Below are 24276 nucleotides of genomic sequence, written 5' to 3'. Positions count from 1 at the left end.
TCTTTTTGTTGACATGGCTGTGTTGATCAATTTGTGATGTCATCAGCAAAATATGGCGCTGTGTCGTGTTTGCAAATGCAGAGCAGACGACAAATATTTTCGACAAAAAGTCCCTCAATAACTACTTTTGAATTATGATATTTGTTTGAAACATGGTTCTCGTGAAAACAGATAACATGACGAAAGAAAAAATGCAAAGTTGTACCTGGACATGGAAGTTACCCTTTAAAATGAGATACTCCTGTCGCTCAACATTCACGGTGTGCAAAGAAACGTAAAGTTATTCCATAAATTTTCGGGCAAAATCTTAGCGAACGTGCATTTTCAGTTTTTATTTTTTATTTATGTTTTGTTTATGTGTTGTGCTCTCTTTATTGCTTCATACAATTTACCTCTAGTATAAATAAAATACTTTGTTAGATAAAGTCTTGTTTGATTCACCTAAAAAAAAACATTAATTTGTCTAATATACACTGTTAGAAATATTTTTAGACCAGGCAGAAAACTGAAGTTGTTTTCGAAATTAGCAGGCAAAATTACGCAAGAATTAGTTGAAACATTTCAGGGACTAGTCAAATTTTGTTGTTGTTGTCTTGTGTAATAATGATAATAAGAATAACAATGATAATAATGATATTAATAATGGCAACAATGGAAATGGCAATGCTTATAATAAACCTTTATTACTTAAATGCTTGTGGTAAAACCTTTCAGCATGATAATATTTATTTTAATTATATCGTATCTCTTTGTATTTTGCTATTTACCCGTGTCTTTCAAAACAAACAATTTTGGCTGGCAGCCCAAGACTGGATGGGTGATGGAGAACAAGAGTTTGTAAACAGGTGTATGTTTTATATATTATAAAATAACAGGAATTTATTTAGATGAAATCTATACCGTAAAAGCAGAGGTAAGGAAGTTTTTGTACGTGTCAGGTGTGAAGTATGTATGTTAGTGGTATATTAGTGATTAAGTGAAGGCTGTTTGACTTCTTACTCCTGCCTGTAGAATCATAGCTACTTAGAACATCCTGACAACTGTTGGTGTCAGAGCGCCTTCACTGCAGCAATTTGAATATTGACTCAATTCCATCATGGGGCACATTTTTATTGAGTCCTAAAAAGCTTAAGTGTATGATCAACTTCACGTTTGGCACAAAAACCAGTCAGATCGCAGACCTTATCAAGTGACAGTCTGCCACAATTTTATACACCTAGTTGGCGTGCCTTTTTCATACTCAGATACTGGACTGCTCATCAGAGCCTCAATCGTCTAATTAGTGTCCCGACCAAATGAGAATACTCTGTTTTGTTGAATAAGGTAAAGGTAGCTTAGCAGCCCAATAGTGACATAGTCCTATCATTTACAGTCATATTTCTGCCTAGTCCAAGGATAGAGAATATCATGTAGGTACACGCAAAACCACATGCAGCGCCACTATCGCGCATGTACTGTTTACGTCGCCATCTTTTGCGGCCCGTTGGATTTTGTTTACCTTAGCCTGGAGCATTCAGTGCATGTGCAAGGTATTAATATTATCTTGTTGTTGTGCAAGTGTATGCCCAATTCTTCAAAAAAAAATTTTTTTCTCACAGACTTAAATGCAAATTTGGTTATTATCCTTGGCAAATTAGTTTTCAGAGTAAATATATAAAGGTAAGGCATCTATATAAAAATATTTTAATGTCATATTCATGTTTTCTAGTCTTTTTCTCTCCTGGAAATGAACAATTTAAGATTGTAGGAACTTTGCACAACTGAGCCTCCTTGTGAGACATGTAGGAATGTACGAGCAAATCCATGATAGTCGCCATCACACGGATGTAAGGTTTACACCGCCATCTTTTTGCGACCCATTTGAATGGGTACGATCAATTTGAATGGTTGTAGCGTTCAGCGCATACGCAGAATTATCAAATTGTCTTGCTGTTCTGCAAATGTATGCCCATTTCTCAAAAAGAAAAAAAGAAAAAAAGATTTAAACGCAAATTGGTTATTAGCCATTGCAAATTAGTTTTTTGAGTAAAATATAAAAATAAAGCACTTATATATGAATATTTTAATGTAATATTCATATTTCTTAGCCTATTTTCTCTCTAAAACTAAAAAAAATTCAGATTGTTGCTAATAAGACAATTTTGCCTAAATTGTCAATATGTAGGCATGTTCTCCGGTATTTAGTCGTGTTTGGTAACACATGACATATTGGGGATACTACATGTAGTAGTCATAGAGGGTGATGTTCACAAATAATACTTACATTGTAATGGTATGAATTTTAAGATGGACAGGCTATGCTATACCTATTACATAGCTGGCTATGGCTATAATAGCAAGTACATGAAATAAGTATTAATAAAATGGTCAGTATTCCATGTCATGGACCATGTCCATGACCATGAGAAGTCTCAAGACTAGTAGAGGTCTAGAGGCTAGACTTAAATTTTCCTCTTGGTTTCATGATGATAACAGATATGAGCTGTTGAAATAAGGCTGTTTATTCAGATTGCCATGGTTATAGATAACATGATTAAAAGAAATAACTCCTTTGAAAGTAAAAAGACTGTATTAATTTTTCTATTTCAGTAAATTGGTGTAAAAAATAATTCACTGATTGCAACATAAATTTAAGTTAGGTCTTAGGATAGTTGCAGTACTGACTGGTTAGTATACTGAGAGGCAATCGAATTGTAAGGGCTAAGGCACTTATATATGCACTTTTTAATGTGATAGTAGAGTTCTTTTAGCTGCGTATTCATTACATTGCGCATACATTACATTGATGGAACATGTTACATGATAGGTGTTAGTATGAATAATATAAAAGGAAGGTCCTACATTGTTTTTGACATGCTTAGGTGATTTGTTGACCCATTTGTTGACATGCTAAGTTGTATGTCAATTGGGCCAGGGGTTTGGATGTTATGGATGATTATCTCTAAATTGACAATAGTTGCCATGGCAACATGATAGGTGTTAGTAAGAATAGTACAAAAGGAAGGTCCTACATTGTTTTTGACATGCTCAGATGATTTGTTGACCCATAACATCTTCACATGCCAAGTTGCATGTCAATTGGGGCAGGTGTTTGGATTTTATGGATGATTATCTCTAAATTGACAATAGTTGACATGGCAACATGGTAGGTGTTAGTAAGAATAGTACAAAAGGAAGGTCCTGCATTGTTTTTGACATGCTCAGATGATTTGTTGACCCATAAAACCTTCACATGCCAAGTTGTATGTCAATTGGACCAGGGGTTTGGATTTTATGGATGATTATCTCTAAATTGACAATAGTTGCCATGGCAACATGATAGGTGTTAGTAAGAATAGTACAAAAGGAAGGTCCTACATTGTTTTTGACATGCTCAGATGATTTGTTGACCCATAAAACCCTCACATGCCAAGTTGTATGTCAATTGGGCCAGGGGTTTGGATTTTATGAATGATTATCTCTAAAGTGACAATAGTTGCCATGACAACATAATAGCTGTTAGTAAGAATAGTATCAAAGGAAGGTCCTGCATTGTTTTTGAAATGCTCAGATGATTAATTGTTGACCCATAAAGCCTTCACATGCCAAGTTGTATGTCAGTTGGGCCAGGGGTATGGATTATATGAATGATTATCTCTAAATTGACAATAGTTGCCATGACAACATGATAGGTGTTAGTAATAATAGTATAAAAGGAAGGTCCTGCATTGATTTGACATTCTCAGATGATTTGTTGACCCATAAAACCTTCACATGCCAAGTTGTATGTCAATTGGGCCAGGGGTTTGGATTATACTGATGATCATCTCTAAATTGACAACTTAATAGTTGCCATGAAAAGGCAAATTTGGTATGATGGAGATGTTCCACATTGTTTTTGACATATTTGTTGACCCATAAAGCCCAAGTATTCCAAATTTTAATAAAATTGGACCAGTGGTTTAGAGTTTATGTATTTCTTTACCAAAATCTTTACAAATTGCCACCCTTAATTCTAACCTTTTGATATGGTAAAGTTTAGCCAAAAATTCGGGGATAAAAAATAATGAAAAAAATTATATCTCCCTTATTTTTTAAGCTACTTAAAAAAATAAAAAGTGTTTTGTTTATAATGAAATGTTCTTCCATATGCAACAAGAATTTATGGGTTAAATTTTTTTTTTTTTAATTTTTGTGTCCATACCTACAATATGTGATGGTACATTTTCGGCTGTTCAATTTATACATGGATGGGGTGGTGCAAGAGGTAAATGCAAGGGTAGCGGGTTAGGAATTGGAGATGGTTAAAGAAAATGGAGAAAAGTGGGAGATAAGCCAGCTGTTGTTTGCTGACAACACTGTGCTTGTAGCATGATCAGAGTAGGGATTGAGGAAGTTAGTGACCGAGTTTGGGAAGGTGTGTGAAAGAAGGAAGTTGAAGATAAATGTGGGTAAAAGTAAGGTGATGAGATGTACAAAGGGAGAGAGTGGCAGCAGACTGAAAGTGAGTATTAAGGGAGACTGGAGGAAGTGGATAGTTTTAGATACTAGGGTGAAAATGAGGAGTGAAGGTGGAGGTAGAATGTAGATTGAGAGAAGCGAATAAATGCCTTGGTGTATTAAAAAGTGCAATGAGAAATAGACATTTGGGAATGGATGCTAAGAGGAGATTGTATGAAGTAGTGATTATGCCAACAGCACTGTATGGGCCAGAAACATGGAACGTAAGAGAGGAGGAATTTGAATGTATTTACCTAGTTGTATCATACGGGAAAGGAGCTATGCTTGTGGTGACCCGTCTTTGTATCTCTCACATAAAGTTTTTTCTTAAAATCTTGTATAGTGTTTGCACACACTCTTTCATTGTCTAATTTGTTCCATGTGTGGGGAGCTGTTCCTTTTTAAATTTCTTCTGTAACTATCCTTTTTTAGTTTCTTTTTGTGTCCTCTTGTTTTGCCATTGTCCCATATTAACAAGTCATCCCTATCTAAAACTTCCATTCCTTTCATTATTCTGTAGATAGTCAGCAGGTCACCTCTTTCTCTTCTCTGTTCCAAAGTTGGTAGTTCTAATTTGGACAGTCTTTGCTCATATGTTAGTCTGGAAAGAGTTGGTGCTAGTTTGGTTGTTGCTCTTTGTAACCTTTCTAGTTTTTTAATGTTCTTTTTGGTACTGGGTGTCCAGAGTGCTGCTGCGTACTCGAGTTTTGGTCTTATTAGTGTAGTTAGGATTTTCTTTATCATTTCTTCGTCCAAATAGGCAAACGCCACTTTGATTGAACTCAGTAAATTGTAGGTTTCTCCAAATATTTTGTTAATATGCTTATCTGGTGTCATGTCCTTGCCAATCATCATTCCAAGATCTTTCTTTGAGTTTACTTTTTTCATCTTTTCTTCACCAATTTTGTAATCTTTTGATATTCTGTTTTTACTCTTTCCAAACTCCATTATACTACATTTCTTTATATTGAATTTTACTTCCCACTTTTGGGTCCAATTCCAGATCTTGTCCAAATCTTGTTGCAATGAGTTGCAGTCTTCCTCCGTTTTTACCTTCTTTAGTATCTTTGCATCATCTGCAAAGAAATTCATTTAACACTACACCTTCATCCATGTCATTAATGTATATGGCAAACATGATCGGGGCCAGTACTGATCCCTGCGGGACACCGCTTTTCACTTCTTCCCAGTTTGAGAATTTTTCTCTAATTACAACTCTCATTTTCCTCCCAATCAGGAAGTCTTTCATCCATTCCAATAATTTTCCTCTGATGCCACCTTTTGACTCTATCTTCTTTATAAGTTTCCTATGTGGTACCTTGTCAAATGCCTTTTGTAGGTTGAGAAAGGCACAGTCTGCCCACCCATCTCTTTCTTGTATTATGTCTATTAATCTTGAGTAGATGCAGATTAGATTTGTTGTACATGATCTCCCTTGTCTGAATCCAAATTGATTTGGATTTAGTATAGTTTTTTCTTCCAGGTGCTTTACCCATCTATTTTTGACAATTCTTTCACAAATTTTTGCTATTGTGCTTGTCAGTGATACCGGTCTGTAGTTAGATGGGTCTTCTTTATCATCTCCCTTATAGATTGGTACAATGTTTGCCTTCTTCCAGCCCAGTGGCACTTTTCCTTCTTCAAGTGATACTTTAATTATATTGTATATTTTGTCAGTTAATTCTTCCATATATTCCTTCAGTATCCAGTTTGCAGTTCCATCTGGGCCATGTGATTTTCTAACATCAAGGGTTTTAATTTGGTTGCTGATTTCCTTTTGTGCTACAATTATTTCTTTCATTGCAGGGGATACTTCTTTCTCGATTTCTTCGCAGTCAGGTGAACCTTCTAATGTGAACACTGATTTGAAGTGGTTGTTCATAATTTCTACCATTTCTAGTTCTTCTATATATTCATTTTTGCCCTGGCGCAGTTTTTCTATTTCTTGTTTATTTTTTAGTTTTCCATTTACATACATATACATACATATACCAAGGCTTTTTTCCTCCTTACCAGGGGGGTAGCCAAAAAGGAAAAGGCACAAAAACGTTCCCACCCATTTCATCCCCGAAAACACTCCACACCCCTCCACCCTCCCTCCCATCTTAACACCTCCTAGATGACGGGTCATCCCTGCACCCTGTCCACTGCCCTGGGTCAGAAGCAGTGTCGCAGGACACAGCACATCCACAGCAAGGCCGCTTCATTAAATCGGCGACCCACCCTCTCCGTCCCCCCATATAAAGGAGAGGACGGGGAGAAATCCCTTTGTGCTGCGTCAAAAATTTTTGCTCACACACACTACCTCACCCCCATTCCCCCGTCCAATCCACCTCATGCATCACAACATTTTCCATATACAACCATTCTCCATTCACCCCAGTCTTCTGTCCTCTCCCGTCCTTCCTCAACCGACATTCCCCTCTTCCCCAAAGCCCCCTTCACCCCATCCATCCATCTCATCCTAGGACGTCCCCTCATGTTCACTCCCTCCACATCTGCCTTCCATACCTCCTTTACTAGTCTTTCTTCACTCATTCTTTCCATGTGTCCAAACCATCCTAATACTCTTTCATCCACCCTATCTCCCAGCTCCCTTTCCACCCCTGTTCTCCTCCTCACTTCCTCATTTCTCACTCTATCTAGCCTAGTAACCCCCATCATACTTCTCAGACACTTCATCTCAAACACATTCAAGTTCCTTCTCTCTTCCTCTCTCATGTTCCATGTTTCTGCTCCATACAGTGCTGTTGGCACAATCACTCCTTCATACAGTCTCCTCTTAGCATCCATTCCCAGATTCCTATTCCTCATTACACTTTTTAAACCACCAAGGCATTTACTCGCTTCTCTCAATCTACATTCTACCTCCACCTTCACTCCACCCTTTCCTGCCACATTTGCACCCAAGTATCTAAAACTATCCACTTCCTCCAGTCGCTCTCCCTTAATGCTCACTTCCAGATTACTGCCACTTTCACCCCTTGTACATCTCATCACCTTACTTTTACCCACATTTATCTTCAGCTTTCTTCTATCACACACTCTCCCAAACTCTGTCACCAGCTTCCTCAATCCCTCCTCCGATCCTGCCACAAGCGCAGTGTCGTCCGCAAACAACAGCTGGCTCACCTCCCACTTTTCTCCATTTTCCTTAACCATCTCCAATCCCTGACCCACTACCCTTGCATTCACCTCTCGCACCACCCCATCCATGTACAAGTTGAACAGCCAGGGTGACATAACGCATCCCTGACGAAGTCCCACCTTTACCTCAAACCACTCACTCTCTCCATTTCTAATCCTGACACAAGCTCTACTACTCTCATAAAAACTCTTGACAGCTCCCAGAAGCTTTCCTCTTATCCCGTATATCTGCATAACCTCCCACAGTGCCTTTCTGTCTACCCTGTCGTAAGCCTTTTCCAGATCCATAAAGGCCCAGAAAACATCCTTCCCCTTACCTATAGCTTTCTCACATATCTATCTTACCACAAAAATCTGATCTACACAACCTCTACCTGTCCTAAACCCACACTGTTCCTCACCAATTACTCCCTCTGTTCATCTCCTAATCCTCTCAATCAAGATCCTCCCATAAGCCTTCCCAACTACACTTAAGCTAATCCCTCTGAAACTACTACATTCACACTTGTCCCCCTTTCCCTTGTAAAGTGGAACTATACACGCACTCCTCCAGTCCTCTGGCACTCTACCTTCTCTCCAGCAAACATTAAATAACCTCACCAACCAGTCCACCATCACTATACCTCCTTTTTTAAGACATTCTGCATGGCATCCATCCAGACCAGGTGCCTTACCTGCTTTCATCATCTTAACTGCTGCCTTCACTTCATCCTTCCTTATTTCTCCTCCATTTTCCTCACTCATCACTCTCATTTTCTTATCATTTCCCACTGCAGCTATCTTTCCCTCCCTATCCTCCTTCACATTAAGCAACTCCCTAAAATATTCTGCCCATCTTCCCCTTACTGCCTTCTCCTCCATTATCATCTCTCCATCTGCACCTTTTACCTTTTCTTCTCTACTTGATTCGCCTCCTCTTCCTCTCTTAATTTCTTTCCAAAACATCTTTTTATTACTTTCAAAATTTTCTGTCATACTCTTACCCCATTTTACATCTGCTCTCCTCTTTGCCTCCTTCACCTTTTTCTTTACTTCTCTTTTCTTTTCCCTGTACGTCTCATATGACTCCCTCGTCCTACTTTGTAACCAATCTGTGAAAGCTCGCTTCTTCTCTTCTACAACCTTCTTCATTTCCTCATCCCACCATTCACTACCCTTCCTTCTATTTCCTCCTGACCTTCTTGTTCCACACACCATCCTTGCACACTTTATGACTCCCTCCTTGAACCATCCCCATTCCTCCTCCACACCTACCTCCACTCTATCCTTCACTCCCTCCCACTCCTCCTTCAGCTTCCTCTTGTACTCCTTCTCCTTTTCTTCTTTGTTTAGAGAGTTCACTCTAAGCACCTCCCTACCTTTTGTCCCTTTCCTCTTTCTCCATCTGTCCTCCACTCTCAACTTACCTTCCACCAGAAAATGATCTGATATTCCCCCACCCTCTCCCCTTAGCACATGTACATCCTTAACTCTTCCTATCATAATCCTATTTACCACTACATAGTCCATTAAAGCTCTATCTACCACCTTTCCCTCCACCACCCTCTCCCATGTGTACTTATGCTTGACTTTCTTCCGAAACACTGTATTTGCTATCATCAACTCTCTAGACACATTTCCACCATCAACTCTCCACTACGATTCTTTCCTGGAACTCCACATTTCCCAACCACTCCATCAATTGGCTCCTTTCCTACCCTAGCATTAAGGTCTCCCAGTACTATTACATTTACACTTCTCCCTAAACCCTCTATGCATTCATTTAAATCTATCCAAAAGGCCTCCCTTTCTTCTACATTCTTCTCACTGCCAGGCCCATATGCACTTACAAAAACCCACATCTCCTTTCCCAGTTTCACCTTCATCCACATTATCCTTGAGGAAACCTCCTTCCACTCCACTACACGTTTACCTATCTCTTCACTTACTAGTATAGCCACCCCTTCCCTCCCTCGCCCTCTCTTCACTCCTGATAACCTCCCACTTACACTCCCAAACTTACAATCGCCCTTCCCTTTCAACTGAGTTTCACTCAAAGCCAACACATCCATCTTTCTTCTCACAAACATACTTGTGAAATAGTTTGGGTTCTTCCTTGCATTTATCTATTATCCTTTTTTCATAGATTCTCTTTTTGTCTCTGCGTACTTTTACACATTCATTTCTCAGTTTGATGTATGTTTGCCATTTGCTTGGTTTCTTGTCTCTTTTCCATTTTTTCCAAGCTTTGTCTCTTTTGTCCTTAGCTTCACTACAACTTTTTTTGTACCAGCTTTTTATGTATGTTCTTTCTATTTTTTGTTGTGGTACATATTTATTCACTACTTCATTATAAATTTCTATTAGTATGTTCCATTTTTCTTCTATCCCTTTTTCTTCGTTTAGGAATTTATCCCAATTTGCATCGCAGAAGAATGTTTTAAGTTTCTCAAAGTTTGTTTTGTTATACATTAGTCTTACTATTCTATGGTTATTGTTTTTGCTTATATTCATTTGTTCTTTCAATTCCAGTTCTAATAGTACATGGTCACTTATTCCTAAAGGGGTTTTGTAATCAATTTTTCTACAATCTCAGGCTCTGTCGTAAGTATCAAGTCCAATGTTGAGGGTTTTTCATTACCTTTATATCTAGTATTTTCTCTAATCCACTGGGTCATTGAGTACTCAATGGTCAAGACAAGAAGGACATTACCCCAGAGTTCCTGCCCCCCCTTCACTGTGAATGTGTTTAAGATGTGCCTGAGGAGTATGATAGGGGTTATTAGGCTGGATAGAGTGAGAAATGAGGAGGTGAGGAGGAGAATGGGGTGAAAAGGTAGTTCAGAGATAGGGTTAATGAAAGAGTATTGGGATGGTTTGGACACATGGAAAGAATGAGTGAAGAAAGACTAGTAAAAGAGGTGTGGAAGACAGAGGTGGAAGGAGTGAACATGAGGGGTTGACCTAGGATGAGATGGATGGATGGGGTAAAAGGGGCATTGAGAAAGAGGGGAATGTCTGTTGAGGAAGGACAGGAGAGGACAGAAGATATGAGTGAATGGAGAATGGTTGTGTATGGATGGTATTGTGATGCATGAGGGGGAGTGGGTGTGGGATGGGGGGTGAGGGAGTATGTGTGAGAAATTGACACAGCCTGATGCGATTTCTCCCCGTCTTCTTCTTTTCTGCATGAGGGGATAGAGAGGGAGGGTTGCTGATTTAATGAAGTGGCCTTGCTGTGAATGTGCTGTGTCTTGCAACACTGCTTCTGACCCAGGGCAGTGGGTGAGATGCAGGGATGACCTGTCATCCAGCAGGTGCCAAGATAAGGGGGTGGAGGGGAGTGGAATATGTTAGGGATGGAATGGGTGGGAGTGGTTTTTATACTTTGTTTTTTTGGCTATCTCTCTTGTAAGGGGGAAAAGCCTTTGGTATATGTATGTATATATGTATATTTTTTAATATACCATGTGATAGAGCCCATTACAATAATTTTGAACCTTTGAATCATATTGGGCAAACCTGTAATAGGCATAAATGAAATGATTAATATAATTCAATTAAGAAAATTTGGGGATCCTACCACTTTGGACTGCCTATCTCTATCTTCAAATTGCTCCTGTATTTACCTAGTTGTATTACACAGGAATGGGAGCTATGCTCATAGTGACCTGTCTTGGTATTATTTTAGTTGTGCACACCTACGTGATATGACAGTAGAAAATTGAATAATAATTTTGTAAATTATAATCCATGAACGTAATATGAGATTTTCTTGGCAGAAATAGATAACAAATAACCTTGGTACTACCAAATCTACTAACGAACGAAGCTGCTAGGATATAGTCCAGACACCATGTTGTCATCTGTCCAGTCCAGTCACTGTCAGTTAGACTGTGGCTTTCACGTTGTGGGCTGGGTATTCTCCAACTCCAGGTGACATTAACCTCTTCCCTGGCAGAAACGGGCATACTCGTTTTCACCTAATGTTCCTTTTTCAGTCACTAAAATCCATCACAAGTTAACAGAAAAAGTCTAATTACTGTCTTTAAATAATTCATAAGGACCACCCTTGACTGTGCATCCACAGCATGGTTCCCAGTGATTAGCAAAACATAGTAAACACTTTACAATCAATACAAAATAGAGCATTGAGAGTAATAACAGGATACATCAAAACCATCCTAATAGGACACCTGCACACAGAAACTAAAATCCTCCCCATATAATAACATGAAAATGATAGGTGCACAGCTCTATGTGAGAACCCTGAACACTACTCACCCACCTCATTATATCACACAAGCATTACCAGCTAAACATAAAAAAAGAAACCCCAGCAGTTTGCTGCTCAAGCTTAGACAATATCCTGCCATCAGCACCACATGATACATCCACATAAAAGCACATTCACACTCAGATCACTACACAAGATCTCCAGGACAGACCACCAAACTTAATACTTCATTAAAACCTCCCAGGCATCAACTCCACAGAAAAATCCCTCTCAAGAAAAGTAAGGACTTCACTAACTTGCTTGTGTTCAGAACACCATCCAACATTAAAACAGTATCAACACAGAATAGGCCTGGCCACAGAAACTGCCCAAGATGCAACCACCATTATAGAATACACTGAACATCTACTGCAATGCTCCAGCTAACAATCCATAGGCAACAACACAATATTTCTTTCCTTAGTGAGCTATGGGCCCACCTGGTGGCTATAGCTGTACCTGGGAGCAATGTGGCCCCTACAAGAGAGACTTGTAGCACTGCATTGATTGACTGATTCATAAAGTAGTGAACTGGGAAGAGGGTTAAAAGGGTTTTTGAGTTTTAATGTGTATTAAGTGGGTATGGGGTTGGATCTTTGGAATATATACTGCATATCTGAAAGAAGTGGAAAAAGTGAGCAAAGAAGACTCCTTAGTGTGTGATAGAAGAAAAGCCATATGGTATGGAAAAAAAATGAAAAAGACATGGTGTTTGAAGGGCATAAAAAATATATATATGAATCTACTCATCAGTGGAATATGGAAGAAGAAATGCAATGAAATTACAAAAGTGAATGTAAACACAAGTTTGACCAATGGAAATACAGCAATGTATGATAATTTTTCCACTTTGGGAAAGGGATACTGATGGAGGTTCAAGGCTTTGTTAATTACCAGACCATAACTTCTACACAACCCAACAGATTTTCTACCTGTCTTCCATATTGTAACCAATGGTGTGGCCCACTGTGATGTCTTCATGGGCCTGAGGATTCTTGCTGACCAGTGACTTCAGAGCCATCAGTACCTGTTGATACATGTAAAACTGGGGCATTACTGTAAGGTCAGTGTTTAGGCTTGCTATTCCTCTCACACAGCCAAAACCTTCAGACAAGCCCAGTCAAAATTTCCAGCTATGCCCATTCTGATGCCATGCATGGCTGACCTGACCTGCAGGAAAATATGGCATTCCAGTTTAGTTTTAGGTGCATCAGCCAGTTCCTTCCAAGCAAAGTCAGTTTGTGCTTGTCACAATTAACAAGGGTAGTTCATAGTTTTGATGATTATGAGATGCATGCACAATCCATTTACCACCTATCAGAATAGTCTGTTGCATAAATGTCAGATATTTGGATGCCTTCTCTGATTGTACCTCTGGCCACAGCACTCAGAACTGACCTTCACCCATGATGTATAATGATACACCTGTATCCAGCTCAAACATTATTAGCTTGTAGTAGCTGGCTCTGGAGTGTCATTGTTGGTACTACTGAGCACCTGCTAGTAGCAAGTACCTGTAAGAAGAGGTAAAGAAACCTCTTGTTCCTTTGTTATTTCCCTTATTTATTAAAACAAAAATACAACAGGTTTATACATAGGTGAGATGACTTGCCGATGAACATAGTGTAATCTCTGGGCAAGAAAGGCATATTACATAGTCAAAGACAAGGGGTGACTATAGGCTACAAGCTGACCACTGACTACATGTTTTATGGTGATTGGCTTCTGAATCATAGTTTTGCCTGTGTTTACCTAATTATATTAACCTAATACAAAAAAAGGAGCAATATATATTGGGTCCCATCTCCTACTCTTCAATTCATATTATTTAGCTTCAAATTCATGTACAGTTCCAACTTTATATCCTTGATTTCCAATTATATTTCAATTTTAATTCATGTATTGCTTGAGCTTGTGCTATATCATCTAAGTTATTCCAATTATTTATGAATCTATATAAAAAATATTTCTTCCCATCCTTTAGATACGTGGTCTTTCTTAATTTGTTCCCATAACCAGTTAAAGCCCTCCCATCTTAAATCAAGGGATATCTTCTATCAGTGCCATGTGTCCTTTTTAGTGATCTGAATACTGTAATAATATCACCTCTTTCTCTTCAGTCTTTCAAAGTTGGCAAACCCAGTGCTTTTAGTCTTTCCTCGTATAGTTTATCTCTCATGCTGGGGACCAGTTTAGTTGCTGCCCTTTGTATTATCTCCATCTTGCTTATATCCTTCACTCTGTGTGAGGACCATATTACTTATGCATATTTCAGTCTTGAACATATCAGGGTTTCAATGAATTTTTTCATCATCTCTTTATCTTTATATTTAAAAGTCACTTTAATCTTCTGCAGCAGTCTATACATCTCTCTGACAGTCCTGCTGATATGTCTGTCAGGTGACAGGTTGTCTTTTATTGACACTCCGAAATCTTTTTACTCTTTTGCTTTTGTAATGGGTTTTCTTCCCAAGTAATACTTTAAGAATAATCTTTTGCTGCTATTGCCAATTTCTAGTACTTTGCATTTTTTTGGTATTAAATTTCATTTCCCATTCTTGGCTCCATGCATAAATAGTGTCTTGATTTTTTGCAATAGTCTACCATCCTCCTTGTTTTTTTCTCTTCTCATGATTTTTGGATCATCTGCAAACATGTTGGCATAGCTTGTTGTACCTTCACTCATGTCATTGACATAGACAAGAAACATTATTGTTGTAAGAACTGAACCTTGTTGAACTCTGTTACTGCTCTCCATTTTGACACCTTATCCTTTATTAGGTCTTCATGTTTCTTCTCTTCAAAAAATCTTTTATTCATTCAAGTAGTTTGCCTCTCATTCCTTCAATATGCTCCAATTTCCACAGAAGTTGACTGTGAAGTACTTTATCAAAATCTTTCTCTTGGTTGAGGTACACACAGTCCACCCACCCCTCTCTCTCTTGCAGTATATCAGTCACCCGAGTAAAAGTTGAAAAGGTCTGACACGTATGACCTTCCAGATCTGAAGTCAGTCAGAATGTTTATCTCCTCAAGGTATTTGATCCATAGATCTTTCAGAATCCTTTCACGTAATTTCACTGTTGTGCTGGTCAGTGATACTGGCCTATAATTTAGTGGTATCTCCTTCCACCTTTGTGAACTGGTACCACATTTGCCCATGTCCAATGAAGTGGCGCAGTGCCTTCTTTCAACAAACATATAATAAGACTGAATCTTGTCTGCTAGTTCCCAACATTCTGTGTTGACACTAGACTCCCTGCTTCTACTTGAAACAATGTACATTGTTGAACAATCTCTTACACTGCCTTCAGAAACATGACTTATCTTTTGCATAGTTCCCCTACTTTATGGCTGTGATTTCATAGTCTGTTTATTGCCTCATTTGCCACCATCATGTTGTGGTTGATGTGAATCTCAGACTTCTGCAATCCTGATTCTCCCCAGCATGTTTGTAGAATGGCCTTCATACAACATTGACCTGATATGTCCTTTGTGACCACAACTAAACTAAAGCATGTCTGACACTTGAATCGACAGACCTCCTGCTTGTAACTATGTCCACACCTGAAACAACTCTGAACTAGGTGCAAATTTCTAGGTACCACTGATTATTCCAGCATATAATTCAAAGTTCCCTAGTCTTGCAACATAGCTGTCTACAGATTCATGAGATCCTTGAACAGCATGTTAACATCATATTTGTATTCAATATTTAATTTCAAAACAAAGCATTTGTTCAACCGAGCAATTAGAGTTGAACATGCATCAACACTGAAGTTATATTCTCCATATTTTGTGATTGTGTTGGTTGAATCCTCTATGGTATGTGGAGAGAGAACTTAGATACCAGGATAGTGCAGCAGGATCACCATTCCTCTGTTAAGGTTATTATGTTTATAGCCATGAACATGTTCTTGAATTAATTCAACCACCAGGGCCATCCACTCTGATTGCTGAAGTTAATCAGAGGAAGATTCAATGAATTCATAACTGAAAGAGAAAGGCAGCTATTGACAAGTACATCAGAAAAAGTACCATGTGAGGATAAAATATTTCATGGTTTAACAGTTCACTTGTTTAAGCTTTATCAAATACATAATGTACTTGATAAAGCTTGAATGAGTAAAACTTTGTACCAATAAAGACTTCATCTTCACATGGTACTTTTCCTGAATTCATAGCTGCTATAGTTGACTTGATACAACCAACTTGTCACCAATATGGTGCACCTTTATATTTTAGTATTACTACATAGGAATGTCACTGAGATTAATGCAATAGCCCAGTGGTGGTCAGAATACTGGGAAAAGTGACAGCTGATGTCGAAGGTGTCCAAAGTAATGTTTACAGTTTATAGTTAAATATATAGGGTTGTATGACCATTACATTTGTGTAACTTTACGAGTATACAGTATATGACACCAAGGTGCTAGATATAATTCATAATTCTTTTACAACTGTGATTTTTTTTGCTGTAATTGGATGTGTTTCAAGGAAGTGTTTAAGTGCAAAAGAAGGACAGTTGTGTGGTGGGGTAGGTGTTTGGGATTTTTGAAAAGAAAGATGGTTTGGAAGGAAGTGAAAACAGTTTGAAGAAGTGAGTTGGGTAGAAAGTAAAGGAAGCAAATGGGTAGTTATTAATGGAAGAAAAGGTGTAAGAAGAAGAGGGAAGTATGTTGAGTTGAATGTGAAGGAGGATAGGGAGGATTTGTGATGGCAGGAGATGGTAGGAAAATGTAATGGAAAAGGAAAATGGTAAGGCTATAACAAAAGAGGAGATACAAGTAGCACTGAAAAAGGTAAGAGTCTGAAAGAATCTTGGGTTGATTTGGAATTTCTGACAAAATTTTCACTTGTAAAAGTGAGTGGCTGGTGAGATTGTTTAGTGTATATCTAAGGGAAGGAAGTGTCCTAGTTTATTGGAGTAGTGCATGTATAGTCGTACTATATAAGAGAACAGGAGACAAGTGTGAATGTAGTAGTTTTAAATGGTTTATTCTGTTGTATGTGGTTGGTAAGGTGTGTAGGTGGGTGTTAGTTGAGAAGATTAGAAGAGGCATAGAAAGAATGATTGGAGAAGAACTGTGGAAGTTTAGGAGAGGAAAAAGTTTGTAGATCAAGTGCTTGTGTTAAGACATGTATGTAAGAAATATTTGGCAAGAGGTAAGTATGTATTTTGGGCTTTCATGGACTTGAAGAAGATATATGATAGGGTATAGAAAGGATTTGTGGAATATGTTGCAGATAGATGGAATAGAGGAGATTCTGTTAAAGGTTGTCAGAAGTTTTTACATGAGTAATAGAACATGTATGAGGGTCAAGGATTGAGAGAGTGAATGGTTTGAGGTAATTGTGGGGCTACACCAGGGTTATTTGATGCCATGGCTGGTTGTTCAATGCAGAAATGGATGGGATGGTCAAGGAAGTAAAAGCTAGCTATAGGAGGAAATGGAGAATTTTATTTAGACTTGCATGTGATAATGAATAGAAGAGTTGATGTGTAGGTGAATTATAGAGTAAACGAAGCAGGTAGATATCTTGGTGGAAAGACTATCTCTGTTTTTATACAAGTAGGCTTCTTCACCCTCATAAGGGAGGTAGTCTGCCAAGGTATGCACCCATCCCACTCCCATTCGTCACCCATTTCCCTTATCCTAGTACTTTGTGGATTCATCCCTCTCCCCTATCCACTGCCCAGATCAGAAATAATGAAAATTATGAATTCTCTTTTCAGATTAATATATAAGGAATTTGCTACAAAAGTTGTGAAGCAGCAATGAAAAGTAAACCAAGTTCTGAGTGGAGAAAATACACGTCTCATCATGTTTTCAAGATACAAGTTCATCTGCAGTAATAACTTCAGGAACACACAAATAGCTAGAGGACTATGTATCACAAAGCATTTATTCACAAAAGAACAGAGCTGGCATACAGATAGCCTGGATATATCATTATTCTATAATAATGAAAAATTAAGGGTTCCTGGACGTCTAAATTTATTAAAGGAATTTTTTGGTACATATGATTTAATGTTTGTTGAAAAGTAAGAAGAGTTATTGTAATTAATTTTTCTTTGTATTGCTTAGCTCTCCAGATTCACTGATTGTTTTTGTTCTTTCAGGTATAAGTGGCACAACAGCAAAGAGAATTACAGAACAAGAGCCTCGAATTAAGACTTGTGACCCTTTTATTCTCTTGCAGAATATAAAAACACTTCGGGTAGGGTGTTCTTTTTGTAGAATTCAGTAGCTTGTGTAATTGTGATTAACTGTGGCATTATCATCTTACTTTATTCAAATTCTTATGCTTTTAGAATATGTGGTTTAAAGGAGGATTGAAGTGGGGTTAGTGTTGTTGGATAGTAGGATATGACAGAAATTGATCTATAGATGCATGTGGAAGAGAGAAAATTGAAGGGAAAAAGAGGTTCATGATTTTTGTGGGTGGGTGAAACATGAAAATAGCTAGGAAGTTATTGCAGCAGTCAAAGGCTTTTTCTCATGAAATAGGTAGCCAAGTCAAACCACACATCCATATCATAAAGAATAGAAACCTGTTCAACAATCCTCTTTCCATTGCAAGATTTTGTGCTGGTGGGTTGAATATAAAAGTTGCTAGGAAGTTATTTCAGTGATAACACCGTAGGCTTTTTCTTATGAAATAGGTAGCCAGGTACACACATCCACATCATAAACAACAAAAACCCATTCAACCATTCTCCTCCCATTGTAGGATTTTGTGCATATAGGTGAAATATCAAAGTTGCAAGGAAGTTGATGCAAATAACAGCAAAGGTTTTTTCTCATAAAATAGGTGGCCAAGTCAAAGCACACATTCACATCATAATCAATAAAAACCCATTTAACTACCTCTTTCTACCTTTTCACCTTGGGAAATGAAAGGTCACCCTGTTCTCTGCCACATTGCTCAGGTAAAAAAAACTGCAAGAAGGCACAGCTCTTCTACAGCAGGGCCCAACAGCCAGTTACTTGTCATTTCCACAAATATTGACCTCCGTCTTTTTATCTACTCAGAACTGAATTATGAAACAAATAAGAAAATCATATTTTTGGGCCATGCCATACCTTCATGTCTACAAAATCTCCCTCCATTCACTTCCATCTTTAGGACTTTCTTACCTACTCAACAGACATAACATTACATCCAAAGCCCCCTTCATCCTATCCCTTCATTTTGCATTCATTCCATCTAATTTTACATTCTACATTCCTAACTAGTCATTCCTTATTCATTCTTTCCATGTGCTAAAACCACCTCAGCATACTATTCTACCCTCTCATATAGCTTTCTCTCCACCCCCATTATCTGCCTCACCTTCACATTTTTCACTGTGGCCATTCTTGTAACACTGGTTGCCATATTTCTCAAACATCTCGCTTTAAAAATATTCTGTGTCTTCCGTCCAACCTCCCATATATTTCAAGTCTACTTCATACAGTAATATATTTACCAAATTGTATTTACCTAATTATAGTTTAGAGGAAAGGAGCAATGTTCATTGGGTCCCATCTCATACTCTCCAAATTATCACACCTAGCCTAAAGTCCATGCATAATTACAACTTAGTCTATATCTTTAGTTTTCAATGATCATATTTAGATTTGAATATATGGATTGTTCCAGCTTGGGCTATATTACCTATAAAGCTATTCCAAATATTTATATTGTTATGAGTCTAGTGTCTGTAATAAGAATCTCTATCTAGCCAATATAGAGTCGATTCAAGAATACACTTCAGACATGTGAAGTTTTCCCATCTTTTTGTGGGATGCCTTTTCTACTACATCAAGTAATAAAACATACGCATGGTAATAACTATTTACATTTATTCACAAAAATCTACATTGTCTCTGTATTTACCTAATTGTAGTAAACAGGAAAGGAGCAATGTTCATTGGGTCCTTTCTCCTATTCTCTAATTTTCTAAAATACCTAGACTCAAATTCATGTGCAATTCCAACTTAATTTATACCCTTGATTTCCAATTATCATATTCAGATTTGAGCTCATGTATTGTTTGAGCTGGGGCTATATCATCTTCTGACCTATTCCACATATTTATGCATCTGTATGGAAAACTGTATTTCTTCACATCCTTTAGACATGTGGTCTTTATCTCCCATTACCTCTGAAAGCCCTTCCATCTTTAATCAGGAGAGCTCATGTGCCAATGTAATCTATCCCCTTTAGTGACCTGAATACTTTAATCATATCACCTCTTTCTCTTCTATCTTTCAAAGTTGGCTGACCTAGTGCTTTTAGTCTCTCCTCATATGGTTTATTTGCCAGGCTGTGGACCAGTTTGGTTGCTGCTCTTTATACTCTCAATCTTCCTCATATCCTTCACTTTGTGTGGGGACCATACTACTGACACTAATTTCAGTCTTGGATGGATCAGGGTTTCGATGAGATTTTTCATGATCTCTTCATCCATATAGTGAAACACCACTTTAGTCTTCTGCAGTAGTCTATATGTCTTTTCCATAATCTTGCTGATATGTCTGTCAGGTGACAGGTTGTCTTTTATGAACATTTCCAAGTCTTTTTGCAATAGTCTACAGTCCTCATTTTTCACTCTTCTCATGATTTTTGCATCATCTGCAAACATGTTGACATAACGACACAATGGACACCCAGTACTAAAAAGAATGTAAGGAAATTAGAAAGAATACAGAGCAACGACAAAGATGGCACCAGCTCTTTTCAAATTAACATACGAACAAAGATTATCCAAATTGGAACTACCAACACTGGAGCAGAGAAGAGAAAGAGGTGATCTACTGACTATAGAATCATGAAAGGAATGGAAATCCTTGATAGGAATAATTTACTAAAAAATGACAATGGAAAAACAAGAGGACACAAAAGGAAACACAAAAAGGATGCTGTCTCTTTATGTTTGAACAAAAAGTCAACTTTACTACAAAGTAGTTCATGGTTTGAGAGGAGTGTAGTACCCTTTGGGGTCTTTGTCAATTTGACATTGTGGCAGTCTTGCTGTCAGATGATAACAAAATTTACTTGGTGCCAGTGGCCAGACCGCAGGGTGTCTCCAGGTTGTCTTTTAGCTGGTCTTGTGGTGGAAGATTGTGTTGGTGATGACAAGCTGCTTTACAGCATAGATTGTTAGCAGAAGAGTACCATTTGAATTCTTGCCAACATGATGACCAATGACCCTGTCCCAAGAAACATGGTCACACCCAACTCGATCATTAAAGTCACCTAGGAGCAGTAGCTTGTCTGTATATGGTGTGTCATTAAGGAAGTGTCGCATTGCTCTATGGAGTAGGAGAAATTAAATTTTCAAATATGTATTTAATGAACTTATGTATAATTACCCCTTACATTAGTATATAATTCCTCAGGGTATTGTGTTCCTTCCATGTATATATAAGGCATAGTGAATATTTAATGGAGATATAGTGAGCTCTAGTGAAGCTCTAATTACATAATGGAAAATCTACATCATTCAGCTTGGAATGAAATGAGAGCTTAGAGTCTGGGGAACAAATTCTATTGAATACATTTTATCAAACTAATACCTCTGATTTTTCACTGAATGATTAAAAAATGCTGCAAAATTCAGGTTTAGTGAAGTGGCAGTCTCATTTTCAAGTGCATGGTCATGAGTTGATTACTGACTCCCTGGGGGATTTTGTTCAGAAGTTTGATGAATTTGATTCTGATGGCAAAACCAACCTCTGTTCTTTTTCTTTGGGCGGGCACTCCAGAAGAATGTATAACCAAAGCCATGTTTCTTTTCTCAAGTTGAGATGAACCTGGTAGTTGTATCTCACTCACTTCCACAATATCAATGTTGTAGCAGGCAAGCTCCTTAGTAATGATTGATGTGTGATATTTCAGGGTATTTGGATTGTCCTGCAGAGTTCACACATTACCTGGAATGATATGTAGTTTTTGTTTCTTCTACCCTGTTTGTGTTTTTGTGTACATGTTCAATAATGCTCGATAATCACCTTGCCATGGTCACCAACCAGATTTGTATGGAGCAAGCATTGTTTAATGATCCTTTTTGCTTGCTCTTCCCTTCCAGGGAAAGCAGTTCTACCTCTAAGTAGAACTCCTTCGTCACTTGGGGAGGATAGAAAATCTGTTGTTGCCTTGCGTAAACAGCAGAGCAATCACACCTATGTCACCCAGTTAACACTTGCAAATCCATGGCACATGTGACAAGTACCACACTGACTAATAGTTATCAATACACATCTGATTGGACCTGCAACCAGCACACACCTATAGATTAAGCTATAACCTTAAACAAATTCAAAACTTGGTATGAGAAAAGTTAGGATCCCACAAATTTAGATCCATTCTGTATATACTAATTAGATGAATATTCCAAAACTCACACCATTTTCATATGCTGTTATTTTGCTCATATTCATTCCTTCTCTTTGTAACATAAGATATCTATTTTGATATGTGATATGTGTTAAAATACATTACTTATATCCAACTAAATCATCCAAAACAAATAGCTAAACTTTCTTTTCTCTTTAAGAATGAAAATATTGAACCACAGGAGGTGCGCAAGAACCTACAGCTACTTTACTATTGTCCATTGACTGTGGAACATAGAATAAATATGTTGAAAGAATTGGGGTTATGTGGTTTACAAGCTAACCATTATGTAGGGTGAGTACCTTGGTGTTTTGACATTTTCCAGTTTCACAATTCCAGACATATTTTGAAAGACCATATACTAAAGTATGATGCAATGAGAACAGACAAATACACACAAACAATAGGTGGAATACAAGGAAAGTTATGGAATGGATGACAGATTTCTTGAACGTGAGAAAAATGAAGGTGGTACTCAGAGACAAGAACTCAAATTGGGAAGAAATGATAGGCGGAGTCCCACAAGGCTCTGTATTGGCTCTGATAATGCTTGCCATATATATAAGTGACATGAATAAAGGTGTGGAATGTTATATGAACTTCTTTTCAAACAATGCGAAATTACTAAAGAGAGTAAGTTCAGAGAAAGATTGCAAATCATTACAAGAAGATCTGGACAAAATCTTGAAATGGAGTCAGAAGAGTGAAATGAATTTCAACATCAAGAAATGTAGTATAATGGAATTTGGAAAAAGCAAAAACAGAATATCGGGACAATACAAAATTGGTACAAAGGAAATTAAAAAAGTCAACTTGGAAAGGGACCTAGGAGTAACTATCACCAATGACATGACACCAGACAAACATATCAACAAAGTAGTTAGAGAAACTTTCAATTTATTAAGATCAATGAAAGTGGCTTTTGACTACATGGATGAAGAAATGGTAAAGAAAATATTAGTTACATTGATAAGACCAAAATTGGAGTATGCTGCAACACTATGGACAACTAGTACTAAAAAGAACATAAAGAGCAACGACAAAGATGGCACCAACACTCTCAAATTTGACATATGAACAAAGCTTGGACAAACTCGAACTACCAACCCTGGAACAAAAAAGAGAAAGAGGAGACCTGCTAACTATCTGCAGAATTATGAAAGAGATGGAAGCCCTAGAAATGACTTATTAAAATGGGATAGATGTAGGTGAATATCAATAAATGTTATTGGATATAGCTCTTTTCCTAAAGAAAACAATTGAACAAAGTAGCAATTTAGTCCTTATTAGAGATTTTAATTGCATCGAGGTCAACTGGGAGGAATGGGAAGCAATTGATAAAGCAGATTCCTGGGGAAATACCCTGTTTTGTATAGCAATGGAGAACACAGTGACCCAGTGGGTGAAGGAAGCGAGCCAGGTAAGAGGCGATGACATTCCCTCAAGATTAGATCTGTTGCAAACCAAAGAACCAAACATCATCAGCTCATTGAACTGCCTTTGCCCAATAGGAAAAAGTGACCATGTAACAATTGAATTTCAGCTGGAGGATGAAGAAATAGAGCCAAGGAATGAATCACACAAGCAAGGGAGACTGAATTTTAGAAAAAAACAGATTACTTAGATTTGAAAAAATTCTTTGATGAAGCAAGCTGGAATTCATGAATACCACAGGAAAAAGGAGGAAATGGGAAATCTTTCTTAACATTTACAACTGGAGAGTGAACAAACATGTGCCATAGACTAGTAGAATGAAAAAGCAGAAACAGGACTAGTTTATCAAAAAGTGTGAGGTTGCAAAAAGGGTAGGGACATGGTTGAGTCAAGAATGGAGGAAGAAAAGAAGCAATAAAAGAAAAGAAGCTTACAGACAAGCTAGAAATTACTATACAAGTATTTGCAGGGAGGAAAAGGTAGTTTTGAAAGAGGTGTAGTAAATAAATGTAAAGATGAACCAGAACTCTTTTACAGGTTTATAAATGGTAAATTGAGACACAGTGAAGTAATCA

The 24276-nt window shown here is 37.8% G+C and overlaps 1 protein-coding gene across 5 annotated transcripts in view; it reads left to right on the top strand.

The window, feature by feature from the left end:
• Positions 1-779: 779 nt before the first annotated feature.
• The window catches only part of mTerf5 (mitochondrial transcription termination factor 5), a 42420-nt gene continuing 18923 nt past the window's right edge, over positions 780-24276 (top strand). Inside the window, exons 1-5 of one of the 5 annotated variants that reach the window (XM_076177993.1) lie at positions 807-913; positions 11388-11541; positions 17619-17899; positions 18006-18103; positions 22428-22561. In XM_076177993.1, the coding sequence (XP_076034108.1) occupies positions 17707-17899; positions 18006-18103; positions 22428-22561 (425 nt within the window). In that variant the 5' untranslated portion in view covers positions 807-913; positions 11388-11541; positions 17619-17706. Of the gene's footprint in view, positions 914-1754; positions 1869-11387; positions 11542-12818; positions 12945-17618; positions 17900-18005; positions 18104-22427; positions 22562-24276 lie in introns of those variants that run through there. The other 4 variants (XM_076177982.1, XM_076178020.1, XM_076178011.1 and 1 more) reach the window with 4 other exon arrangements.

This window comes from Oratosquilla oratoria, chromosome 3 (genome assembly GCF_046742065.1).
Source record: "Oratosquilla oratoria isolate Oo_2021 chromosome 3, ASM4674206v1, whole genome shotgun sequence".
In the NCBI taxonomy this organism is placed as follows: Eukaryota; Metazoa; Arthropoda; class Malacostraca; order Stomatopoda; family Squillidae; genus Oratosquilla; species Oratosquilla oratoria.
Note: the sequence above shows the minus strand (reverse complement) of the source record. Positions and strands in the feature narration are given on the sequence as shown.